The sequence below is a fragment of the Lacerta agilis genome, chromosome 11, assembly GCF_009819535.1.
Source record: "Lacerta agilis isolate rLacAgi1 chromosome 11, rLacAgi1.pri, whole genome shotgun sequence".
Lineage (NCBI taxonomy): Eukaryota > Metazoa > Chordata > Lepidosauria > Squamata > Lacertidae > Lacerta > Lacerta agilis.
This window is the reverse complement of record NC_046322.1, coordinates 46368389-46391633: the sequence shown is the minus strand read 5'-3', so window position 1 is coordinate 46391633 and position 23245 is coordinate 46368389. Positions and strand designations below refer to the sequence as shown.

At 40.3% G+C, this 23245-nt stretch overlaps 1 protein-coding gene across 6 annotated transcripts in view; it reads right to left on the bottom strand.

Moving 5' to 3' along the window:
* The window catches only part of CSNK1G3 (casein kinase 1 gamma 3), a 52184-nt gene extending 29162 nt beyond the window's left edge, over positions 1-23022 (bottom strand). For 4 of the 6 annotated variants that reach the window (XM_033164455.1, XM_033164458.1, XM_033164459.1 and 1 more), the window contains exons 1-5: positions 22716-23022; positions 15809-15881; positions 12279-12710; positions 6071-6111; positions 3508-3577 (exon numbers count right to left, since the gene is read on the bottom strand). In XM_033164455.1, coding sequence (XP_033020346.1) covers positions 3508-3577; positions 6071-6111; positions 12279-12456 — 289 coding nt within the window. In that variant the 5' untranslated portion in view covers positions 12457-12710; positions 15809-15881; positions 22716-23022. The remainder of the gene's footprint in view (positions 1-3507; positions 3578-6070; positions 6112-12278; positions 12711-15808; positions 15882-22715) is intronic. The other 2 variants (XM_033164454.1, XM_033164457.1) reach the window with 1 other exon arrangement.
* Positions 23023-23245: the final 223 nt, after the last annotated feature.

Here is a 23245-nt window from a genome sequence, read left to right as displayed (position 1 = left end):
ATAGGCCTGCACTGTTATGCAGCTAACCGCGTCTACTCAGAAATAAGTTCAACTGAATACAATGGCACTTGCGTGGAAGTAAATGGTGTTGCAATTACAGTCTTAGGTAATGCTCAGAGTAAACCCATTGAAATAAATGAATCTAAGTTGGCTTTCACCATATGGATATAGGCAGATTATACTATTGTTCATTCTCAGGGGTACATCAACAAGATATGCCTGTGCATCTCTTACTATCATCATCATCATCATCATCATCTATCTCTTATTACTATCAATAGTTGTTCAAAATCTGGACTAAAAGCTGTATGCCTGTGTTTATATAAAAAATGCTGTAAGACCCCAAATAAACTGTATTTTCCAGCAGCAGATACATAAAGCTATACTGCTTCCTAATGCTCATTAACCCAGCGTACCAGTTTTCCTTGGGGAAAGAAAAAGCTACAAATGATTTGTGGTGTGTTTTATTCAAAGCATGTTTTGGAGAACAGGTTTTCTGTGAAGAGCCTGTGACCCATGGAAAACAATCAAGTGCCATAATCAAAAGTAGGCAGTGCCTTGGGGGGGATCAATGGGAGTGGTATACTTTATTTGTGGCCTCTATTTTCAGCTATCCCTCCCCTTCCTTTCTCTCTGATCCTTCTGTCAGTGTTGAGAGAAAATATTGAAGCTCAGTAATGGAAACAGCTTGTGCAGAGATACCAGAGGTTGCCTGCTTTTCCCATTCAACCTTTTCCCAGCTAGCTACAGAACATATACAAACTTCTACATCAAGTGGAGCTGAAAAATCAAGAACAAGCCGAAACCTGTTGTCATATGGGGCATTTTCATCTATCTTGCAATATGTGGAAAGTGTGTGCTGGCTTAACAATGCTCCATTAGTCAGCAAGCAGCAGCAGCAATGTCTTCTGCAGACACAGGACACTTCACAGAAAGGCAGGCCCTGTTGGCAGCAAATCCCTTCCAAATCAGGTGAGCTTCCCCATGCATTAAGGAAGGCAGCTGGGAGCCAAGTCACATTTGCTCATGAGAATCCAACACTGCACTTGTTACTGGTGCTGGCCAAAACCTAATGACATCAAGAAACGGATCAAACAAAAAATGCTTCTTCACTGGAGGTATTTAAGCAGAGGCTAAATGGCCAACTGTCTGGGATGCTGTAGTTGTATGCTGCATTGCAGACCTTGCATTGAACAGGTTACTATACTAGATAACCTCCAAGAACCCTTTCAAATCTAATTCTATACTTCTAGTAGCTGAAGACAAAGAGTTTCAGTCACATGCCCTACACTGGATATTTTTTATGTTATAGGTTAATCCTCAAATATAGCTACCCATCATGCACCAGTATCACTATGCTCCTTTCATTCCAACACAACTAAGTTGGGGAACTAGTGGGCTGGATGCAGCCCATGGATCCTCCCCTTCCAGTCCACAACACCCACTCTTTGTGCCACTCCCACCAGTAGGTTTTAGGCTGAAATAACTTCTTATTGAAACCAATACCTGTTTTTATTTTAAAGCCCAATTATGGTATGGGGGCTAGACTTGTAGAACTGACCCCCTCAGTAACTCCAAGTAATTTAGGAAACTGTCTGAAATCTATCTACATGATAGAGGATGCTGCTAATGCCCAACATGCAAAGCATTTCTACTGAATATATACAAAGTACTTCATCATATTAAGCTGTTCTGTTGTCAAAGTTAACATCCAGTTTCTTGTTTACAGAACTATGAACTAAACATCATCAAAATACAGTAGAAAATACAACAAACAACAATGCCCTCTGATGCTTCACTACTGTGGTTCAAATTTACGCGGCCAACAATTCTCCTACAATGTCAACTAAAAGTCTGACATGAATGCAACCAGTTATAATAGACATCTTCTTTTGTAATAGCAGTATAGAAGATATAATCATAAATGGTTGTCATGTATGTACGCTAAGCTCTTGTTCTAGATGAAAAATATTGGCAACCTAAGTTGCATTAGTCTGGTTCTCATATCTCGTTAAATCAGTTAAAATGAAATGTGGTTTTATGTGAACAAGTAGTATGCTGGTACATGCTGCTAGATCACAGGCATTTTGTTTTTCCTCAGTTCCTGCTGCTGCCACACTGGCAAGAAGTAAAGCAAACCATGAGTAAAGAGCAAGTGAATAAACCATGAAACCAGGTTCTGCCAAAACAACAAGTCAGGCTATGACTTGTTTCTTATCCAGCACAGCAGGAGTGGTGAGAGAAGTGCCTGTGATTTTAGGATTGTATACCAGCATTCTGCTTGCTCTTGTTAAACCACATTTTATTTTAACTACAATTTAATATGATTTGCAAGCCAGGCATTCATCTACTTCAATTTGGGCAACAAAGAAAAACTGGAAACTTCATTTTCATACACGCTATGATATATGTTGGTCATCTTGGGTTTCGGAGAACATGCAGCATCAGCAAGCAGAACATGGAATTGATGCAAAACTTGTAAGAATGCTCTTCGGCATACTATTTCTTACATAAATCATAGCAACGTATTGGATTTGCAATATAATTTCAATATAATCAAACCTACTACCTCAGGGGTTACCACTATAATTAAGGACAATGAGGACTAAACAGTACTGAAAGAAGTGGCAAGAGATTTGGTGAGGCATTAACTAAATAGAAATGAGTGAACAACCAATTCCTACTGCTCCCAGAACACGTTTTGACATCTTTATTTCAGTGGATTCCAGGTGGATTTTTAAGAACTTCAGACTCGACAAATGTATGAGGCAAATACTTTCTATTCCCTGCATTTCTGGCTTCTTGGTTCCTGTCATTCCTACCGGAGGGGGGTAGGGTTACATTTTCTTATGATACACAGGGTAGAAGTTAACCAAAGAAGAGTACTGTCTAAATTTATTATAAGCTACTGTGTAGCACCTTGTCCTATGACTGATTTCCATAATGATAGGCATAATAACATACACACATGGAAGACAGCCAATAAGGTTTGCACCCAGTTCTGGTCATGGACAGCAGCAGAAGCCTATTTTCTGAACACAGCTGCCTCACCAAAGTATTGCACTTTGGCCTTTGAGCTACATTTTATACTACTCATGTAAGGTCAAACTGAATGTTATATACTGTATTGCAATATGGAATTAAATCTCAGCAACACTTTCTCCAAAGCAGCCTTGCAAGGATCGAGGTACCTAACTTTCTATGGCAGATGTTTTTCCTCTGAAAAATGTTTCCATGGGGTAAACACATATGCTGAACACTGGCCAGAGTAAAAGAAATCTTAGCGATTTTATCAGAAAATTGTCATCAGGCTAATGCTAGATGTAGCTTCAATGAACTGTGTAGCAAGTACCTGTGACTATTAATATAAACCAAGAACATTAAATATACTTGTGTGTGATAAAATGCACAAATATTTATATATCAAATTGTGGGACTTTTATTAACCATATAACCTCAATATTGTAGTACTTCATATTATGCTACAACTTGCTAAATTATACTTACCACCAGATCCTAACTGCTTGTAGAATCTGTATTCCAAGTGCAGCTGTGGTGCTCTTGACTTCATTGGCTCCTGAAGAGACCAAGATTTTAGATTTTAAAAGTTAAGTTCCCAACACAACATGTTAATGCAACTGCTATCTGAAGAAATATATTTCCAATTTTCTTTCACCCAAAAGAGACTTTGACAATATTTACTTTCTTAAATCTGTTTATCACAGTGCAAATAATACAATATTTACACCTCATTTAATTTGTACTCCATATTGCATATAGAACAGTCATTTCAAAACTGTTTCTATAGGATTAGGAAGAAACATTGGACTCCAAAGGCAGAATTAAAATATATGCAATGTCTGAGGTGCTGTTAATTTAGCAATTACAGGAGTAGAAATCTCAGCTTCAAAGGAACACAAGCCACTAGCAGCCAGGAAAAGCATATGGGCACAAACATACACCTACTGCAATAGTAACTTCCCCACGTGATCCTCTTTCAAGGCAAGCAACTGTTTTGAGTGCCCCCTAACACAAAAATCTCACTTACAGATAGGTAGCCGTGTTGGTGTGCCATAGTCAAAACAAAATAAAAATTTAAAAAATCCTTCCAGTAGCACCTTAAGAGACCAACTAAGTTTGTTCTTGGTATGAGCTTTCGTGTGCTGTTTTTACAAAAATCTCACGTTAGGTCAATGTAGACAGTATTTTCTCTTCCTTGATCTTCTGAAACAGGGAGGACCACTCCCCTCCCTTTTCTGAATCTCTTCTAGTCCACCTTTTCACCAGACACCACTTCAGTAAAAGGGTGGAGGAAGACGGAGGAGACACAAGAGATGATTTCATTTCACAGCCAAACTCCCCAGACTTTATCACACAGCTAATGCCAAGGGAGATTGGGACAAATCAAAGTGTCTGTGCTTTCCCTTTGGTTATTAACAATGGGGGGGGGGGTTGCGGTGCCCAAATATGTGCGCATCCAAAACTCAAGGCATTAGATACAATGCCATTTAGAGTAACACTGCTGAAATATAAAGATCAGTAACACTACATAAAGTATTTAACAGGAGCAAATCATAGGCAACCAAAAAGCTTAGAAAATATGGATCAATACTACAAGGAGCAGAACACACATCTTCAGTGAAATGCTGGCACTCTTGACCCAATGACAAGATTAACTAGAAAGGGTCAGCAGAAACATAGGCCATACTGTCAACTGTCTATCTCCTCCAGAGGCTTGCCTCATAATCTTAAAAAAAGTAGGCTTTAACAAAAATCTTCCTGACAGCAAACTTGAAAGAAAATAATGTCTTGCTCAGATCCAGTACTTTTGTGTTTTCTACTTGATTATACTAACATTAATGGGGAAAGGAGAATTCCCGCCCCCCATAATATTCACAGGCAAAAAGATTTGTTGACTAGTAACTTTACCCCCACAGTGAAGCATTTTTCTCCTAATAGGAAAAAAGTGTTGGCCTCTGGTTTTATAGCAATGCAGGAAGCATAGCGTTACTTAAAAGTCTTTAGCACAACAGTGTGGAGGCTGGAATTCCAGCAGCGGGGGTGTGTGGGGGTGGGGGTGTCAGAAACAACAATAGTTTCGATACTATGCAGTTTCAAAATGACCCCAAAATGGAAACCTTAATTAGCAGGAAAAGGCTAAGGATTTTTCTCGTAACTAATACAACCATAGAAATTATGCTAAGAATTCGCTTTCTAATGAGAGATGCAATGTGATATTTCCTCAAAAGCATTATCAGTTGCTAATAATCCCACTTATAGCGCAGTCCTATGTACACCTGCTCACAAGTCAGTATCATTGAGTTCAATAGGGCCTACTCCCAAATAATGGTGAATAGGATAGCCTCAAAGGGGGGGGATTATTCTGTGATTTATTCACTGTTAAAGATTTATAGACTACAATGCTATGATAGTGAATGAGAGATAATAATAATAATATGTATACCCTGCCCATCTGACTGGGTTGCCCCAGCCACTATGGGTGGCTTCCAGCGTATCTAAAAACATAATACTGTAAAACATTACACATTTTAAAAGGTTGCACATGCTTTTCAAAGCACAGGGAGAAACTACCCAGATAATCTGTTTAGGTATGAGCTCTGTAATAGTAAGAAGCTTCTTTTTTTAGTATTTATCACCAGGATGTTAAATTAATTCCCATTTTCTGTAGGGCTGTGGCAGAGGGAATAAGCATGTGCTGGTGTTCCATGTTGCCAAAAATTGCTTGGGAAAAAAGCTGGGCCCGTTGGAGTGTTAAGCTAGCGCTGAGCCAGTCATCGGAGTAGTAACAAGTAGCTTGAAAATATTAAACTATACATATTAACAAAAAGCTTTGATGAAAAGTATTTTAACCATTGGTATACTGCATAATAAATGACTTTACCCGTAAGTCTATACAGCTGTATCATGGAAAAGTGGAAGTAGCTGGCAACTGTGTGATCTCTGAATAAGGCCTGTAACTCTTTCATTTTGAATACATCTTGTTGAAAGCAAGCATTATTTAGTTTATGAAAATCTAAGAGTTTGTAATTATTAATGAGTGTAAACTTACCAGCTTAATTGCCACATATTCATTTGTATACAAATTTTTTCCTTGAAAGATAAGAAACAAGAATGTCAGACTTCATGCCTTTGTAATATGTATATATAGATATAGATATAGATGGCAAAACATCTACATTGAAATAAAAAGTTGATGGAAGTTGCCCATTTGCTTCAATATGTAAAGTCTGTCAAACTCTTATTGACCATGAAAAATAAACATATTATTACAGTAGTATACTATCAATCTGCACTGGGTATTAAATACAATAAAGCTAGTTTAAGAAAACTAATGTGCAGCAGCTGACAGCTTCAGATACACACTTATTCCTTGATGTATTTGTTTATCTTTCAGCATTGAAAATTGTTACTTTAAGAAGTATAGCCTCTTTTAGTTTGTACAGATGGGAACTAACAATTACACACACAGAAAATCACACCACACAGAAAATCACAATGCTTACCTAAACATAGGCATAGACTCTAGCTTTCATTCAGTGAATGAAACTAAGATCACAGAATGGGGGCTCTCTTGCTACTTGCAGATACCAGTGCTGCTATAAAATCTATTTTGGAAATTGGATGAGAATTGGGAATGGTTTATGGGGCTGCATAGGAATCTGTTGCAAGTTGTCCTCCCATCGCCTTACATAAATGAAGGGGCAGTTTAGGATCCAAGACATAGTAACTGTATAATCGTATCTGCATTTTATTAACACACAATGATGAACTATGCAACCAATGAAATACAATACAGTTTAAAGAAGCTTAACTGATTATTCTGAGCATACAATGTTTATTAATTGTTTAGTCAACCATAAACAATTTCTGAAAATTATTCCAGTACGAACAATAAGCAAACCTAAACAAGTTAATGACCTTATAACCCTCTTAAACTGTAAAGCCATGATTAAAGTGTTTAATTACAACACATATCAACACAATTTTCCTAATAAGAAGTTAGCTGCCCTTTAATTCAAATTATATAGAGATATCACAAAAGGTAGTTAAAGGCTTGCAGAGTTCTACCTAAACAACAGGGGAGGGGTTACTTTTTCCCCACTGACTAATGTAAAGTAAAAATATCAGAACATTGCACTTTACTTATTAACACAAAGTTACAAATTCCAACATAAAGACAGACTTTGTGTACTTTCGCCAATGCTGTTTATGTCACTTAAATGTTCCATGAATAGCTTAACTTGAAAGGACAAGACTGCCAATGATCATAAATTGTATTTTAGCCGCATTTACTTTTATATTTCTAGAAGTGAAACAAATTTGGATATTTTTTAGTCAATGAGGAGCACTTTTTTATCCCAATAATTTGCATTGTTTCAGTACAGTGTAAGGACAACAACAAAACAACTCAAACAGGAAACATTAGTCCAGTTACAAAAAGTAGACTCCACAACTTTACAATTACAAGTCCATCCCCACTGTGCAATCTATGAATACAAAAACAAAAATCCCAGGGACACTACATATGCACAGGAGCACTTAACTTTGATGGGCAATTATTTTAAATAAGTGACCAGTTCAGCATATATTTTAATGTTAGATAGAGCTACTGTACTGAAGTTCATCCCTTCCAAAATTTAGCTTATTAATTATATGTTCCATTAATCGATGTTTCAGCATATAATCACAACCTAAAGCTATTTGAGGTTTATAGAAAGGCAAGACAACAACAAAAATAATAATCAAACCTTCCACTATCAACAACACTTTGCTATTTTATCTATAAATAACAACAAATAGTTAGAATCACTATGAAGCTTTTAGCATGAAGCAAGAGGCTAGATGAATGCAGACATCATCCAAAAAGAGTTACTCATTTTTCCTGCCAGACACCTGCCCCATAAACCATAATCTCAGATGATAGTCATATTGGGTTCAGGTAATACAGTACAATTTTGTTGCATCATGGTAGCTGCCAAAAAGTAAACATGGCCCTCTACTGCTTGGACTTATACCCACAATCAGAGTCTTTCATCCTTGAGAGCTACTGGCATGGCTGTGGGAGAAATCATGTAATCCTGACTACTGATATGATTGGGACATCCATATGTTACTGATTTGATGTAATGAATCTGTTTTTCTTTTTTGCTAACTGGTGTGGCAACAAAGTATTTTTCAGTTAAAGTGGGAGAAATTTTGTGAACCAGAAGAGAGTATTTTATTGGCTCATGGCTTCTTTAAGAAATGGTAGAAAGTAGCATAGGTGAGCCAGCTGTTTCCTGCCTCCATGAGCAGCTGCTGAATCATAGCCTCAAAGGTTATGAGAAATGTGGAGCTGGAGCTCCTTAAGGAGTTGGAGCAGAGCCCTTTCATTAGCTTTATCATTAATCATACTCTGAAGAAAAAAATATACTAAAGCTTTTAGTTTCTAAATCTAAACACATTTACTAGGGGGCAAGTTCCACTGAATACAGTGGAATTTGCTTCTCAGTAATATGCATAGGTCTGTGCTGTAAGTCTTATATGTGGAATAAAAATATTTACTAAAACAAAACATATCATAGGCAACATGCAAATGAATGAACGAGTTGTGGTCTAAAGGCAGAGAGATGAAGCTCTCTGCCCATTCCTCCCTCTAGCAGCCTCTTCTGTTTCAATGCTAGACCTAGAGGAGAGTACTTTGCTACCTCTACATCCAGTGTAGAGTTCAAAAGGGCTTCCAGACAGAAAGATGCGAGCGCTCTATCCCATTCACTGGTAGCCCCCTTCTCCAAATCCAGTACAGAAACCAAGGGATGTGCTATTTGTCTCATCCTGTGGGATGCACTTCTATGCTGGATGTGGAGGCGGGAACCCCACTGTTCTCTACACCTGGCATAAAAAATAAACCTGTAGTTTTATTTGTATTGTGCTGGCCTATTTCTTTCACATAAAGCGTGGCCCTCTTAATGTCAGCCCCTGATGTCAGTAGCAGGCTAGTAATTTGTGGACTTGTTGGGAAGGCTGCATTTTACATTTGGTGAAATGAGAGTCAGTTTGGGAGTATGATGAAGACAGCTTCCAAGACAGATGTTCTTTTAGGCACTATTGCAATACAGATGGCACTGGCACATGTGCATAGATAGTATGGCTTGTTCTTATTCATTCATTACAGAAAACCACTTTATAGAAAGTATTCCTTTTTCCAATTGTAAGACATGGATAAATTTAAAGATGTATGTGAAACAAATTTGGCAGCCATCTAAAAAAAAATAAAAGTGGGGATAAGCCTGCTAGTTTGAAGTTAAAATGAAATTTGTTTCAATAAAATGTGTCAGAGCAACAGTGAAGTATATACACTTAACATCTGATGTGCCTAAATTTAAAATCCAAACTGAGGCATGGAAGCCACACAATGGCCTTTGACCTGTGACTGTTTCAGCATCACTTCTTTCACAAAGTTACAGTGGTGCCCCGCAAGACGAAAATAATTCGTTGTACGAATTTTTTTGTATTGCGGTTTTTTCGTCTAGTGAAGCGGCAATGACAGCCGCGCTCCGCTAAATGGAAAAAAAAAGAAGACGAAAATTTTTCGTCTTGCGAAGCAGCCCCATAGACTTTTTCGTCTTGCGGGGCAGCTTCCGCTAGACGAATGCCGTTCGTCTAGCGAGTTTTTCGTCTAGTGAGGCATTCGTCTAGCGGGGCACCACTGTACTGAGAAGAAACAGAAGGGTACAAATATGATCAGTATTCTCTCCCCATGCCTCCAGTTTGATAACTGATCACAGCTTATATAAATGAAATTAGTACACAATAATTGTTGGTCTTTTTCTTCTTCTTTTTTGCATAGACTGTATTTGTTGATTGTACAGGTATGTGTTTATATTTATAATAAAAGCTCAAACAACCAATGTGATGATTATTCTGCTTCTAAAATTTTGAACTAGTAACTTAGAAATATAGCAATTAACATATATTTAGCACCATGTTATTTGACTGGTTCAGACATAACAATACTGACATAATAAACAACAAGTTAATTAAGGGCATTGGATTACATGTCCTTTCTTCTCCTGTGCTGCTTCTGCAAATTCTTTCAAACCATTTCTCCATTATGTCTGAAACAGGGAACTGTAATAATGTCACTTTACTAACTAGGATCTAAAACCAAATTTGATCTTCATTTCAGATCCTAGTCAGCAACTCAACATTAAGGTATAGCAGGGGTTCATATACAGTGCCCCGCTAGACGAAAATAATTCGTTCTGCGGAAATTTTCGTCTAGCGGGTTTTTCGTCTAGCAAAGCGGCAATGACAGCCGCGCTTTTGCTAGACGAAAAAAAAAAAGACGGGAAATTTTCGTCTTGCGAGGCAGCCCCATAGACTTTTTCGTCTAGCGGGGCAGCCTCCCGCTAGACGAATGCCTTCGTCTAGCGAGTTTTTCATCTAGCTAGGCATTCGTCTAGCGAGGCACCACTGTAATAGAATTGAAGGGAGTCCCAAAGGAAAGTAATCTAGTTCCCAACCTTGCAAGTACAAGGACTTGTATGCTAATTGTTCTGGCCTTGTCCCACAGGTCCATCATCTTGGGAGAGTGCCACATCACAGACGCTGAACCGTACTTCTCCGCAGCAGCAGGGTAAAGCAGGAAGTGGGTGAACCCTGCCATATGCACCACATGTGATGTGATGTCAGCCTGGCAGGCACAAAGGCCCACATGGTGGACTGCCCCAAGGAGCTTGGGTATAGGGCCTCCCAAAAGGACATAGGTTGCACCACTGCAGGGGGGCAGTGATGTCATGTGAAGGGAACTATTAAAAGGAGTTTCTTTCTTTCTTTCAGCAGGCATTGCTAAAATGGTTAAAATACCGTCTTCAGCAGGAGATTCTGAGACACAACCCTACCTGAATCAGGGAGGGGAGAGTGTCTCAAAACCACCTGCAAAATGGGAGGAATTTTCACCAGGGGAAGATTGAAGCTAGCACATGGTGGCACCTGCAGGGGCACTTTCCAGGGCTGAGTTCCAAAAGTTGGGCCAGGACAAGCAAGTTAAAGTCCATCTTGTCACTGGTCTTAAAGACAAAAGTGGTTCCAATGCAGTGTATGGTAAGCCAGCACACTTGGGCAAGATTCTTGGAAGTAAGGTTCGCATAGGTGTCCATGAACCACCTCGTATGATGCTTTTGTGCTTTGCACTCTCACACTCCAGAGGGGCCTGCTGGGAAGGTTCCAGGGGCAGTATGTTTCAATGAAGAATGCTGGGGAGGGGGGCACTGTGGCTGCAATGGTGGCAAGAAGGGGTAGAAAGATAATGGGAGGGAAGAAAAAGGAGAGACAGAATGAGGAGGGCAGAGAGAAGGAAGGAGTAAATAAATAAATAAAGGGGTGTGAACAATGCCCAATCCCTTCCCCAGCCCTGCACAGCCACCACTGCAAGGGACCCATGACTCTAGGTGTTAGAAGTTGCTATGGTTGCAGCAGCAGGTCAGGTGCCAGTATTACAGCCACCCTCTCTCTCCTCCCCATTTTTGGATGAGAGCCTGATGCTCAGTTTTTGCCCAGTCTTTACAGGCTTTTGCAGACCACTTGTGATTAATTCCATGGCCCACTAAGGGTCCGCAGTCCATAGATTGGAAACCTCTGAGCTACAGTTCCCCTTTTCAAACATAATGGGGAAAGTGATTTAAAGAAACCATAATAGAAATACTGGGATCAGGCCAGGAAAGCAGTGGGAACCATATTGCGTCATTGCTCATTCAAGGCTTAAAAAACTTATTATTTAAAATAATAATGAATGAATGAATGGTTTATTAATCCAATACTATTAAGTCCAAACATACCCATTCTTTAAATAAAATGCATAGCAATGAAAATAAGGGCCAAAGTGTAAAAAAAGATAGAATGCCACTTCCACTCCTGGAATTCAACACAAATCAAGACCAACGGTGATGGAAGATCCAATAATCAAAAGTTCAATATTCGGTAATCTATTGTACCCAAAGAGCCAACCTGCAATCTATGCACTCAAATGAATATCCTACCACAGCATATGGCATGGATTCATTCAAGGGTCCAAAAATTACATCCCCAAGATATCAGAAATAAACTGTCTTTACACTATGCTGACAAATCTATAGTAACTACCAGCAGTCATAATTCTGTATTATAGTCTAAATGAACAGACCTCATCATTTTGAAATGAAACAAAGTCAACATACAGTACAGACTTGAACGTTTCAAAGGCATGTGCATCTTAATTTAAATGATCAGAATCTTACCTAATCGTAGCTCTCCAAAATTGCCACATCCAATTTTTTTCCCAACTCTAAAGTTAGGTCCAACCATTAACACTCCAGAGTTTGAAGAGCTGCCGCCTCGCGGATTGTGACTTGATCGACCACTAGGCCTTGCCATTCTATCATCCAGTTTGTCCTTGTCTTTCTTTTTGCTATCCATATCAAGTTTACGGTACTCCACTTTGAACTTCTTTCCCCTTTCAAGATAGGCAAGCTCAAATGGGGTAAAGTAGAAATGGAAACATCACTAGTTAAGTGCTCCAGCTAGTTACTGTGAGTCAGCAAGCTGCTGCTGGCAGTCACTGCTTGTGTATTCATCCCATTCGCGAAGTATTTTTCCTTCGTAGTTGTTACAGGAAAATATAATCTCAGTAGATCTTCTATCAGCACCATTTACTGGTTTTTAAAGTGCTTCTGTAATAACAACAACAACGTTTATTAATCAAGCATGTAAGGGTAAAGGTATACAGGTAAAGGTATAAATTACATACAGCACATGATTAGAGGTTTACTAACTGATTATTGGTTCAACAATAAACTCACAAAATATCAGAGTTGTGTGCATGTTGTTAAATGTATCACCTACACATTACAATACAGTATCTGCAAGCAAAAATATACAGGTGTGAACAACCAATTAATAAATCTTTGTGAAGTCTAAAACACACAAGTCATGAAATTCAAACTGCTCTCTAGAAATGTGCTGAGCTCCAACATTAGTGCACATCAAAATAACACATTAAATAAGTAAACATACCACACGCCATAGCACACCCCAAGTGCAGCTAAAGCTCCCCGAGACTAAGTTGCAAAAATCTGCTAAAATTGTTTACTGATTGAGCCATTATATAAAAATGCCTATAGGCGAACTATATTTCACTTTAAGTTGTAATAATAATTTTCAAGAACTAGCAAAAATAGGCTTTAAATAATAGCATCAATAGCATGCAACAAAGTACAGTGGTACTTCTGGATACGCACACCTCCGGTTGCGTATCTTTCAGGATGCAAACGTGGCAAACCCAGAAGTATTTTTCCGGGTTTCACTGCACGTGCAGAAGCGCTCTACCACCCCGCGCACATGCACAGAAGTGGTCCCTCCTGTTATGGAAACCTTGGGAACCGAACGGAGCTCTGGAACGGATCCTGTCCGCAACCTGAGGTACCACTGTAATATATTATTTCAATGCCCTCCTCTATCCAACTTTGTGCAAAGCTTTCTATTGTGGACTATTTTTTTTCCCTTTCCTAAAAGGTGTCTAGGGTGTTGTAAAATATATTTTTATAAGGATTCTTTATGTTCACATTACAAAATCTGTTGGACATACATAAATTCTGCAGTACCAAGTGTGAAAGAAAATTAGTACAAACAAAAGCACCCTTGGATCAAGTGATTTTTTGGGTCAAAAACTGCCAAAAAGTTGAATATTTAAAACACTAATTTAACAGTACTTCCCCTACATGCAAAGAAATGCCGAGAGGATGAGACCAATAGTGGGTCCAACAGTCAAGAAGGCAGTTTCTGTATGTGCCATAGAGGGAAGTGAGGGGCAGATGGGGCTCCTCAACCTGGGAAGGGAGCCCATCTAGGGGAAGGAAAACTGATCCTAAACCTCTGCTGCCTTGCAGGATAGACCCTACACAAATCCAGAATGGAGTCCCTAAGACTGTTGGCTGGTGCTTTATACTCCTCCTTCCAGCAACTTCTGCAACCAAGCTGGTGCCAAACGTATTGCTCTGCTTTGGACTACATCAGCAAAGCTGCTGGGCAGCCCAAGACCTCCATACACACTCCCCAGGCTTGAGCTCTGGCAAGGTCACTTTGATGCTGCTAACACAATGGTTTGACTCCCTCACCCACTGGGCGCACTCCACTGTCAAGAAAGGCAGGTGCCAACAATAATTTAAATCAAGACAAAACAAAATACTAATTACGGAACATCTATCTTCTAGATGAGTCCTCCAGAATGGGAATGAGGAACCTCCAGCCCCTGAACAATACTCTTTGTCACCTCTTTAAATCAATCTCCAGGCCAAACTCAGTGTCCCAAATCCCTCTGGAGAAAGGGAGGTGAATTTAGAGAAGCATCTTGACAGCAAGCTGGATAAATCCTTAATGCCTAAAAACGCAGAGCACAACTTACAATTTTTTCCACAGCCCTAATTCTATCCTGTTGTCACTGGTAAGTGTGCTGTTTATAAAGTGCCATATCCCACTGGAATGAAACCCACAAGCTGAATAACTAAGCAGCAGGCATTTGATGAAAGGAAAGTGAATTCTGATATGTGAAGTAATGAGTCATCAAAATGTAACAAGCAGAGACCAATAATTCCAAAAGAAAAGAAAGGAGTTTCCAAGTTTTAAATGTTAAATAACGTATTTCTCATCAACAACTGACATCAACACTTGTTTTAAAAGAATAAATATGAAAAAGAGGAAGAAAAACACCACCATAGAAGTACTATGATGCTCTGATGCTATTTTCAGATGCTTATCATTACTTTAATTTCATTGCCAATATAAGTATAAAAAAAAAATTAGTTTTGAGTTTGAACTAGATTTCAAATTTCTAGGCAACACCAGATATTTTTTTAAGGCACCTAGGATTTCTCGTAGTATTACTATAGTATCATGCAGTTTTTTCCATAGTAAATTTGTCTCTGAACTTTTCATCATTTCAAAGCATTGCTTGTTAAAGTTCCACCTTTCCAGCACACCACTTCCTGAAAGCTAGGAAAACCAACATCAAATTACATAGATCCAAAAGCTAGTGATTTTTCTTACTATCATGCTGAAACTATTACACAATAAGGTGTCTCCTCATTCCAATCAATTCACTTTGTTTGGCTATTTCTCTGTATACAATTTTTACAATGAAAGCAGCCCATCTGTTGGCTGCTCATTTTAAACCCCCCCCCCCAAATTCCTAATACATATTCTCCAGACTCTAGTCCAGACTTTCTCAACCTTGGATCCCCAAATAATGTTGGACTGCAACTCTGATCACCCTAGCAGGACCAGTGGTGAGGGATGATGGGAGCTGTAGTCCAACAACATGGAGACCCAAGGTTGAGGAAGGCTGAGCTAGACACATGATTCAGATCTTCTTCCAAATTTAACAAGAAAAATGGGTAAAGGGGAAATGTGGTGGAGAAATGAACTAAGATTTAAAAAGAAATTTAAAAAGAGGAAAATAAAAATATACACAGAAAATAATAACAGATCTATAAAAAGGGAGGTAAACTTTTTTGCTCCTAAAGGCAGCTGGAGGCCTCATGCCAGTGGGTGTGTCTGGAGCTAGATTGTGATGGGGAGGAAGACAAGTGAAATCCCCAAGTGTCTTCTGTTTGGCAGGCTCCCCCTTAATAGCAAAATTCAGTATGGGGGGCAGCTTGCTCATCCACAGTGGATCACACTTAAAGCCTGCACACATGTGATCTAAAGCAATCACTAATTTTTACACCTGACCATAATTCCTTATAAAGAGACAGAATTTATAAGTCACACTTACCCAATATAATGTTCCAATATTGATACATTTCCCCCCATCACAATTCACACATTGTTTTATTCATAGATGAATTCTGAAAAAAAAGAATGAATTTAACATAAGCAATCCATCCTAAGCAATTTTGATGCTGTGACTACTCAAATCCATGTGGCCAGATACTGAAAAACACACCAAGAATAAATATATTTTCCACAGGAAATATGGATTATTAAACAGTCATACCTTGGATTCCCTATATACCTTGACTTGCTTCTATTTGCCTATTTCTCCACAAAAAAAATGAGTATTATGAATAAATACATAGTATGTTTAGCCACTTGCCTAGTTGCATTTGGAAATGCATGTTTTCAGCTGTGTCGTTCTGAGTGGAAGGCTCTTGGAACTATCAGAGGCCCCTACTAATGGAAAAGGGGAGGCAAATTTTGCCAATTCCCACTTTCTCATGCAACATTCTGTAACATATTCTACGTTGTTATGAAAGGGTGCCCCAAGGGGGTGGAGGGGACTAGGAGCAAGAAGGAATTGAGAAAAATTGATTCACCCTCACCCTGTTACCAGAGGTGTCCAATGGATCAAAAGCTCTTCTGCAAAGTGAAGGGCACAACTGAATTCCACCCACTGTCACTAAAAAAACCAGCTTCCATTTCATAGGTCTAGAGGAGAGTCAATTTTGTTGTTGTTCATTCGTTCAGTCATGTCCGACTCTTCGTGACCCCATGGACCAGAGCACACCAGACACGCCTATCCTTCACTGCCTCTCGCAGTTTGGCCAAACTCATGTTAGTAGCTTCGAGAACACTGTCCAACCATCTCATCCTCTGTCGTCCCCTTCTCCTTGTGCCCTCCATCTTTCCCAACATCAGGGTCTTTTCTAGTCAGATTAACACCAGTTTCAGATAAACTAATGGAAAACATTTAAAATGATCAAGCATATAAATGAACAAGTCCTGTTGAAAAACAATCACCATGGTTTCTACTAAGTACAGTCTCTCTAATCTGTTATGGTTCTTTGGAGAGTGTCAAAAAGCTTGTTGATAAGTATGATCCAGTACACATTGCATACTTGAATTTTTAGAAAGCTTCTGACCAGGTTTCTCAACAATGGCTCCTGACTAAATTCACCAGTATGGACTAGGAATCGGCTGAAGAAAAGAAACCAAAGAGTAGTAATAAATGGACAGTATTCACAGTGAAAGGATGTACCGGTAATTAGTGGAGTGACCCAATGACCTGTATTGGGAATAGTGCTTTTAAATTTGTTCATAAACAAATTGGGAGTTACAAATGAGTAGTGACTTAGCTTTTGTTTCTCCAAATAATGTGGTGTCACCCACAAATCTGGCTAACTAAGAAGAGCTCAGAAAGAATCTCTCTCAACTATATGAAATGAACAGAACTAAAACAAGTCAAATACAGTTCAAAGAAAGAGTAAAGTGATACAGATGGCGGAGACCCTAACTTCACATGTAGGGTCTGAATTTGCAGTGATTTATCACAGAAGAGTTCTTTGGGTTATGATAGATAGCTCAATGAAAATGTTTCCCGTCTGTCTGTCTGTCTCTCTCTCTGTGTGTGTGTGTGTGTGTGTGTGGCAACTGTGAAAAATGCAAACTCTATGTAAGCTATTATGAAGAGATTAAAAACAAAACTGCTAGTAACAAAAACCCTTTATACAAAGTTATAGTGTGGCCATACTTGGAGCATAATGTACAGTTTGGGTCACCACATCTCAGAAGATATTGTAGAAGTAGAAAAAGTATAGAAAAGGCCAACCAAAAGTACTGTATATGAAGGCTGAATCAACAGCCCTATAAGGCTACATGGGGAAAATGAAAATGGGAAGGATATGACAGAAATTCATAAAATCATGTGTGGAGAAAGTGGATAAAAAGGATGTTTCTCCCTCATAATACTAGAGCTGAGAGGCCATACAATGAAACTGACTAGACAAAGAATGTGAACAGACAAAATGAAGTACAGTCGTACCTCGTGTTGCATTCGCTGCGGGTTGCGAACGGCATGGGTTACGAACGTGGCAAACCTGGAAGTGTTTACTTCCGGGTTTTTGCGTGGTCTCTGCATGGGCAGAAATGTTTTGCGCAGGTCGCACATGCACAGAAGTGAGATATCATGACTCCACACATGCATGGTATCGCCACTCTGGTTGCGTACTTCTTGGGGTGCGAACAGCACCCCGGAACGGATCAGGTACATAACCAGAGGTACCACTGTATATCGTCACACAACGCATAATTTATGCAATTCACTGCCACGATACATGGTGATGGCGATTAGTAAATCACTGTAAAAGGTAGTCATAGAATTCATGACGGATAATCCTATCAACTGCTTCTAGCCATGACTGCTATCCAGGTTCATAGAAAATGGTGATTCAGAACTATTAAGCTTCATTCAGGAGGTCCATGGTGTGCTTGTGGATTTGTGTTTGAATACTAGTACATACAGTACATTCAATACAGTGGTACCTCGGTTTAAGAATAGTCCGGTTTAAGAACGATTCGGTTTACAAACTCCACAAAACCGTAAATAGTGTCCCGGTTTAGTAACTTTACCTCGGTCTAAGAACGGAATCCGTACAGTGGAAGGGCACCAGCAGTGAGAGGTCTCATTAGGGAAAGTGCGGCTCAGTTAAAAACGGTTTTGGTTTAAGAACGGACTTCCGGAATGGATTAAGTTCGTAAACCAAGGTACCACTGTATTCACATTGATTTAAATGTACTTTAATTGCTTATTTTTTTATTGTATTACAATTTTGATTCTATAGAATACAATACAGGTAACTCACAACTTTCACAGAGGTTAGGTTTCGGGGTGCCAAAATCACATATAGTCAAAACAACTCCTTGGAACTGCTCCCACACAAGCATCACAGAAGACTTTTAAGCTCTCTGCCTTGCTCACCAAGCTCTTCAAGATCTCATAGGGTCTCATAGAAGCCTCTCAGAGCCCAGTAAGCAAGTATGAGACCTTAAAGATCTCTCCACTCCAGGAAAACCCTGCACAAAAGAGCTTTTTAAGCACTCCGCCTTCCGTGCATTTAATTTGCGTGATTTCAACCAGCTGATCTTCAATCGTGTGAAGTTGAAATTGCACAAGTTAAATGCATATAAGTTGTGGGTTATCTGTACAATATATAACTAATAAAAGCAATAAAAATAAAACCAGAAATCATACAGCATCTAGCATAGTGCATTGCAATTGCTACAACAGGCAGAAATCATTAAGTGGTCCACCAAGACCCACAGCAAGTTTCAAATGGTCTATGGGGGAAAGGTCTGAGAACCACTAGTCTAACACCACCTACACACAGAGGTACTGGAAAACACACACACACACACACTTGCACCTTTCCCTATTTCAGTACCTTTCCCCTTGAATTTATCCAGCACTGGAGTTCCACTGGGAAGGAAAACTCTAAACCCGAGAGTGATATGTTGCAAACTATAGAAATAAGAGTTGTATGTGGCAGAATGGTTCAGCAACACACATGCCCTAACATTGCATTACATTCAATTACACACACTTTAAATGTAGTTAGGGAACAGATCACATATTTGGAAGACATGGGCCTTCTGCCATCACTTAGCATCGTGCCACTTTAAGCAAGCCAGTGTGGCACACTCTTCTGGGTGAAACACTTATCAATCATTGAACATTCAATTAGGCCAGGCATGCCTTTGTACTGGTAAGTAGCCTACTTTTTCCAACTGTATCATGGTGTATGTGGACTGTGTTTACGGAATGTAACTATTGTCCTTTTACATAAGGAGCGCAATGGCAATTCTGCCTTACAACTGTTTTCTGATTTGGTTTAGGCTCAAAGTTGTCAAGGGATTTCAGTTAATTTGCCACATTTAATCTCAGCACTATGTCCACCATTGGTCTGCCTATGCAGTGGTCAAACAATGGGCAAATATTAAAACATTATTTAGAATGGTAACAGAAAAGCTTTTCTAAAAATAAGTAAATCAAAAGTTAACTCTTATAGAAAATTGTGATTCAGAACTATCATCATAGCAATATTATGTCAATATTAAATGCATGCAGAGAAAATATAAAGTATTCAATAATATCCATTGGCACTTTGGCATTTCTGGCACTCTACAGAGTCCATATTTACAATACAATAGAATACTATGGTTCAAGTGAGTTTTTATGATGTATATGTCTGCATGTGTCGAATGAGATCTCTGTAGATCGGAAGCTCTCACTCATTTCTCCATACAAATAAGATTAGCATGCCTACCAAAAGTCAGCAGTATGCAGAGGTAGTTTCTGGAAATGTTAATAAGCTAACAATCTTATGCATGTCTACTGAGAAGTCCTAATGAGTTCAATCATATTTACTCCAAGGTGAATGTCGTGTATAGAATTCTGTAACTAAATCATAACTTGGGGGGTGAGACAAAGAGGTCAATCATCACTATGGATGAGAGCTGGACAAAAAAACCTATGACATTTCACTTACACACACTGAATGACAGGCAACAGCAAAGTTTTGCTTGAACCCCTTTGTAGAAAAATTAAGTTATGCAGCAAAATGTGCAAGTATTCTTCTAAGCAATTACTGTGAGATGATCCAGCCTGACTGCTCCTGCCTGACAATGTTTTTAGCCAATGAGAAGTCAGAGTTGTGATGATAAGCGAGTTATTTGACTCCAAGGCAACAAGAATTGCTGATGGGGGGAGTCCTAAAGAGATGCTGTTTTCACTTCCCATTGGGTGCACTTTAGAGGCTTCTGTCTTATTTCCTGGTCCTCAGAATCTCCATAGTTTACCCTTCCTTTTCCCTTAGCAACCAGGATGAATCTTTCCCATGGTTGAATTCATCTGAGATCAGGTAATCCCTAGAAGTTGTTTTCTTAAAATACTACTAGTTTCTTATGCCATTAACAGTTGCATGGCCAAGCCTCTTCTTGTATGGAAATATAATTATGGGAAAAGCTTCACCAAGACTGTACTGTCCAAATGTCTAGTTTCTACAAAGTTCGGATTGTTTTCCAGCTGCTCTTGCTTCAATCCTTTGTAGTTTGGTGAGCATTTGAGGTGAGGTGATGAAACAAGCCAAAGTTAGAGTGATGGGTTCAGATGTAACACCCAGCAATAGTTAAATCAAACCAAAGTTCACAAGCCAACCATAGATTCTGACTGTGGTTTGTTGGCAGCAAACAAACCATAATTAAGCTGTTGGGCAGGATTAACACATAATGCCACACTATAGTTTAATAAACCATGGTTTAATAAACTATAGTTTGGTTTTATGTGAGAACCACAGGCCAAAGTTTCATTATTCCAAGACTCTAGTGCTAGTATCTGTTCTGTAGAAGTTGACTCAACCATTACTTTAGGATTACTTCATGCTACACTTTCACCAGAATACCCTCAATTTTTTAAAGCATCAGTTTCAGAAAATATGCAAGGCAGCTCCATAACTTGTAAGAGCAAAAAATGAATTGTACAAAGAGGCCCTAGCACTAAGTGAAAGGAAAATCCATAATTGATATTTATCTGTATAAGTGTTTGATAAAAATGTATTATTTTGATTTCTTATTTTTCTGGTATTTCTTGAGATCCCACATACAGCAAGTTAACTACTGAGGACTAAAGCTTTTTCAAAAGACAAAGAAGTAGTCTTTAAGCCAGCTTGACATTTCACACAAAGGAAGTTTTTATGCACTGAGGTATGCGACATGCAAAAATTACAGGTAGAAAATTTTAATAGGGCAGGCCTTCAGCTGAACGCATGCTGCATTTAAAGCATATAAACTTTTGAGAGAGAACTCAAATATTCACCTTAAGTACCCTATAGTGTATGTCATTCACTCTTACTGGCTATCCAGTAGCCAGCACAGTAGCTTAATTAACCAATCTTCGAAGCAGAGGCATAGGAGGAGGCCTACAGAAAAGAGACCTCTTAAGTATTGTTTACAAGGCTGCAATCAATTATTTGCAGCTACGGAAAATGCCCAGCAGTCGAGAAAGAATAAATATGGGCCTTACAGGAAATGGGCATTGCATTCAAGTACAAGGCTCAGCCATCCAAACGGACCACCCTACCTTTGTATATTGGGGAGCTGGGGAAGCGAAAGGCAACAACAACAACCACACAGCAACACACACCGCACACATGCGGCATCATGGTAATAAATCCCGTCTGTTAAGGGATCGTCCCTCCTAGGGAAGAGATTAGGTTGCTAATTCCCTTCTGCTTTCTGGTTGGAGGAGCAGGAAACCCCGCTAGCCTTCGCCCTCGTCGCCCCTGCCTCCCACCCCCATTAACACTCCTCCGCAAGGAGACGGGCAGATGCGCCAGCCTCTGTGTGTGTGTGTATATACGTACCACTGCTACTCATGTATTATGCACATACACACAGTTCCACCCCCACATGCACACACACACACAAAATACGCACACCGACGGGGGAGATGGAAATCACACCACACTCCCATACACAGCACAACAACACACTGACTCACGGCGCTGAAACCCACGTATAGCGCTCGTTGTCCCCACCCTTATAAGCTCCAGTTGGGACACGGGTTTCGGAGCGAACCTCCCTTGTGGAAACACAAAAACAGGCTCCGGGAGTCCCAGCCACCCGCAAGCTACGAAATTCCCCCTTCCCTTTCCTCCCCCCCCCCAATAAAAAAACACACACACACAACACTCCACCCTTCTCCTCACAAAAGCAACATGCCTCACAATCCACAGGCGAGGCAGGGCCCCAATCCCGCCACGGCCATATTTCTACCACCACCTTCTCCACCTCCCATTGTGTACCGTTCATGGAGACACCCCCCCCCAACCTCCACAGGAACCCCGCGAATCGCCAACCCGGCCCCATCACACACCCGCGCGCGCCTGGCTCTCGTGAGGCGACCGTACCTTGAGGGAAGGAGGGAGGGAGGTCTCGCGCGCGGGGAGAGGTCGCGGCCGACTCCGGCCTTGTCCTTCTCTCTCGCTGTGGCGGCGGCTGAGGAGGAGGAGGGGGGAGGGGCGCAGGTGCCTCGCGGGGGCAGCAGGAACCGGGAGGGAAATGAGGAGGAGGAGGGAGGAAGGTGGCGCTGCTGCTGAGGCGGCGAGCGGGCGAAGAGAGGCGAGGAAGGCAGAGAGAGAGAGAGAGAAATGAGGGAAGGGGAGGAGTCTCCGCGGCTCCTGGCCGGCGCAGGGAAATAAAAAGAGAGAGGACAGCGCTTTCGCAGGGTGGTCGACAACAGCCGCAAGGCACCACGGAGCCGCCCGCCTCGTCGCCTCTCCTGAGGGAAAGATGGGAGAGAGAGAGAGAGAGCGAAAGACTGCCGGGAGGTGAGGGACCAGCGGCGGAAGTCTCCCCTGTGGCGGCGGCGGCAAGCGGAGGCGGCCTCCCGCCTCGCTCCCGTCGCCCCGCCTCGCAGGCAACGGCCGCAGTTAGCTGC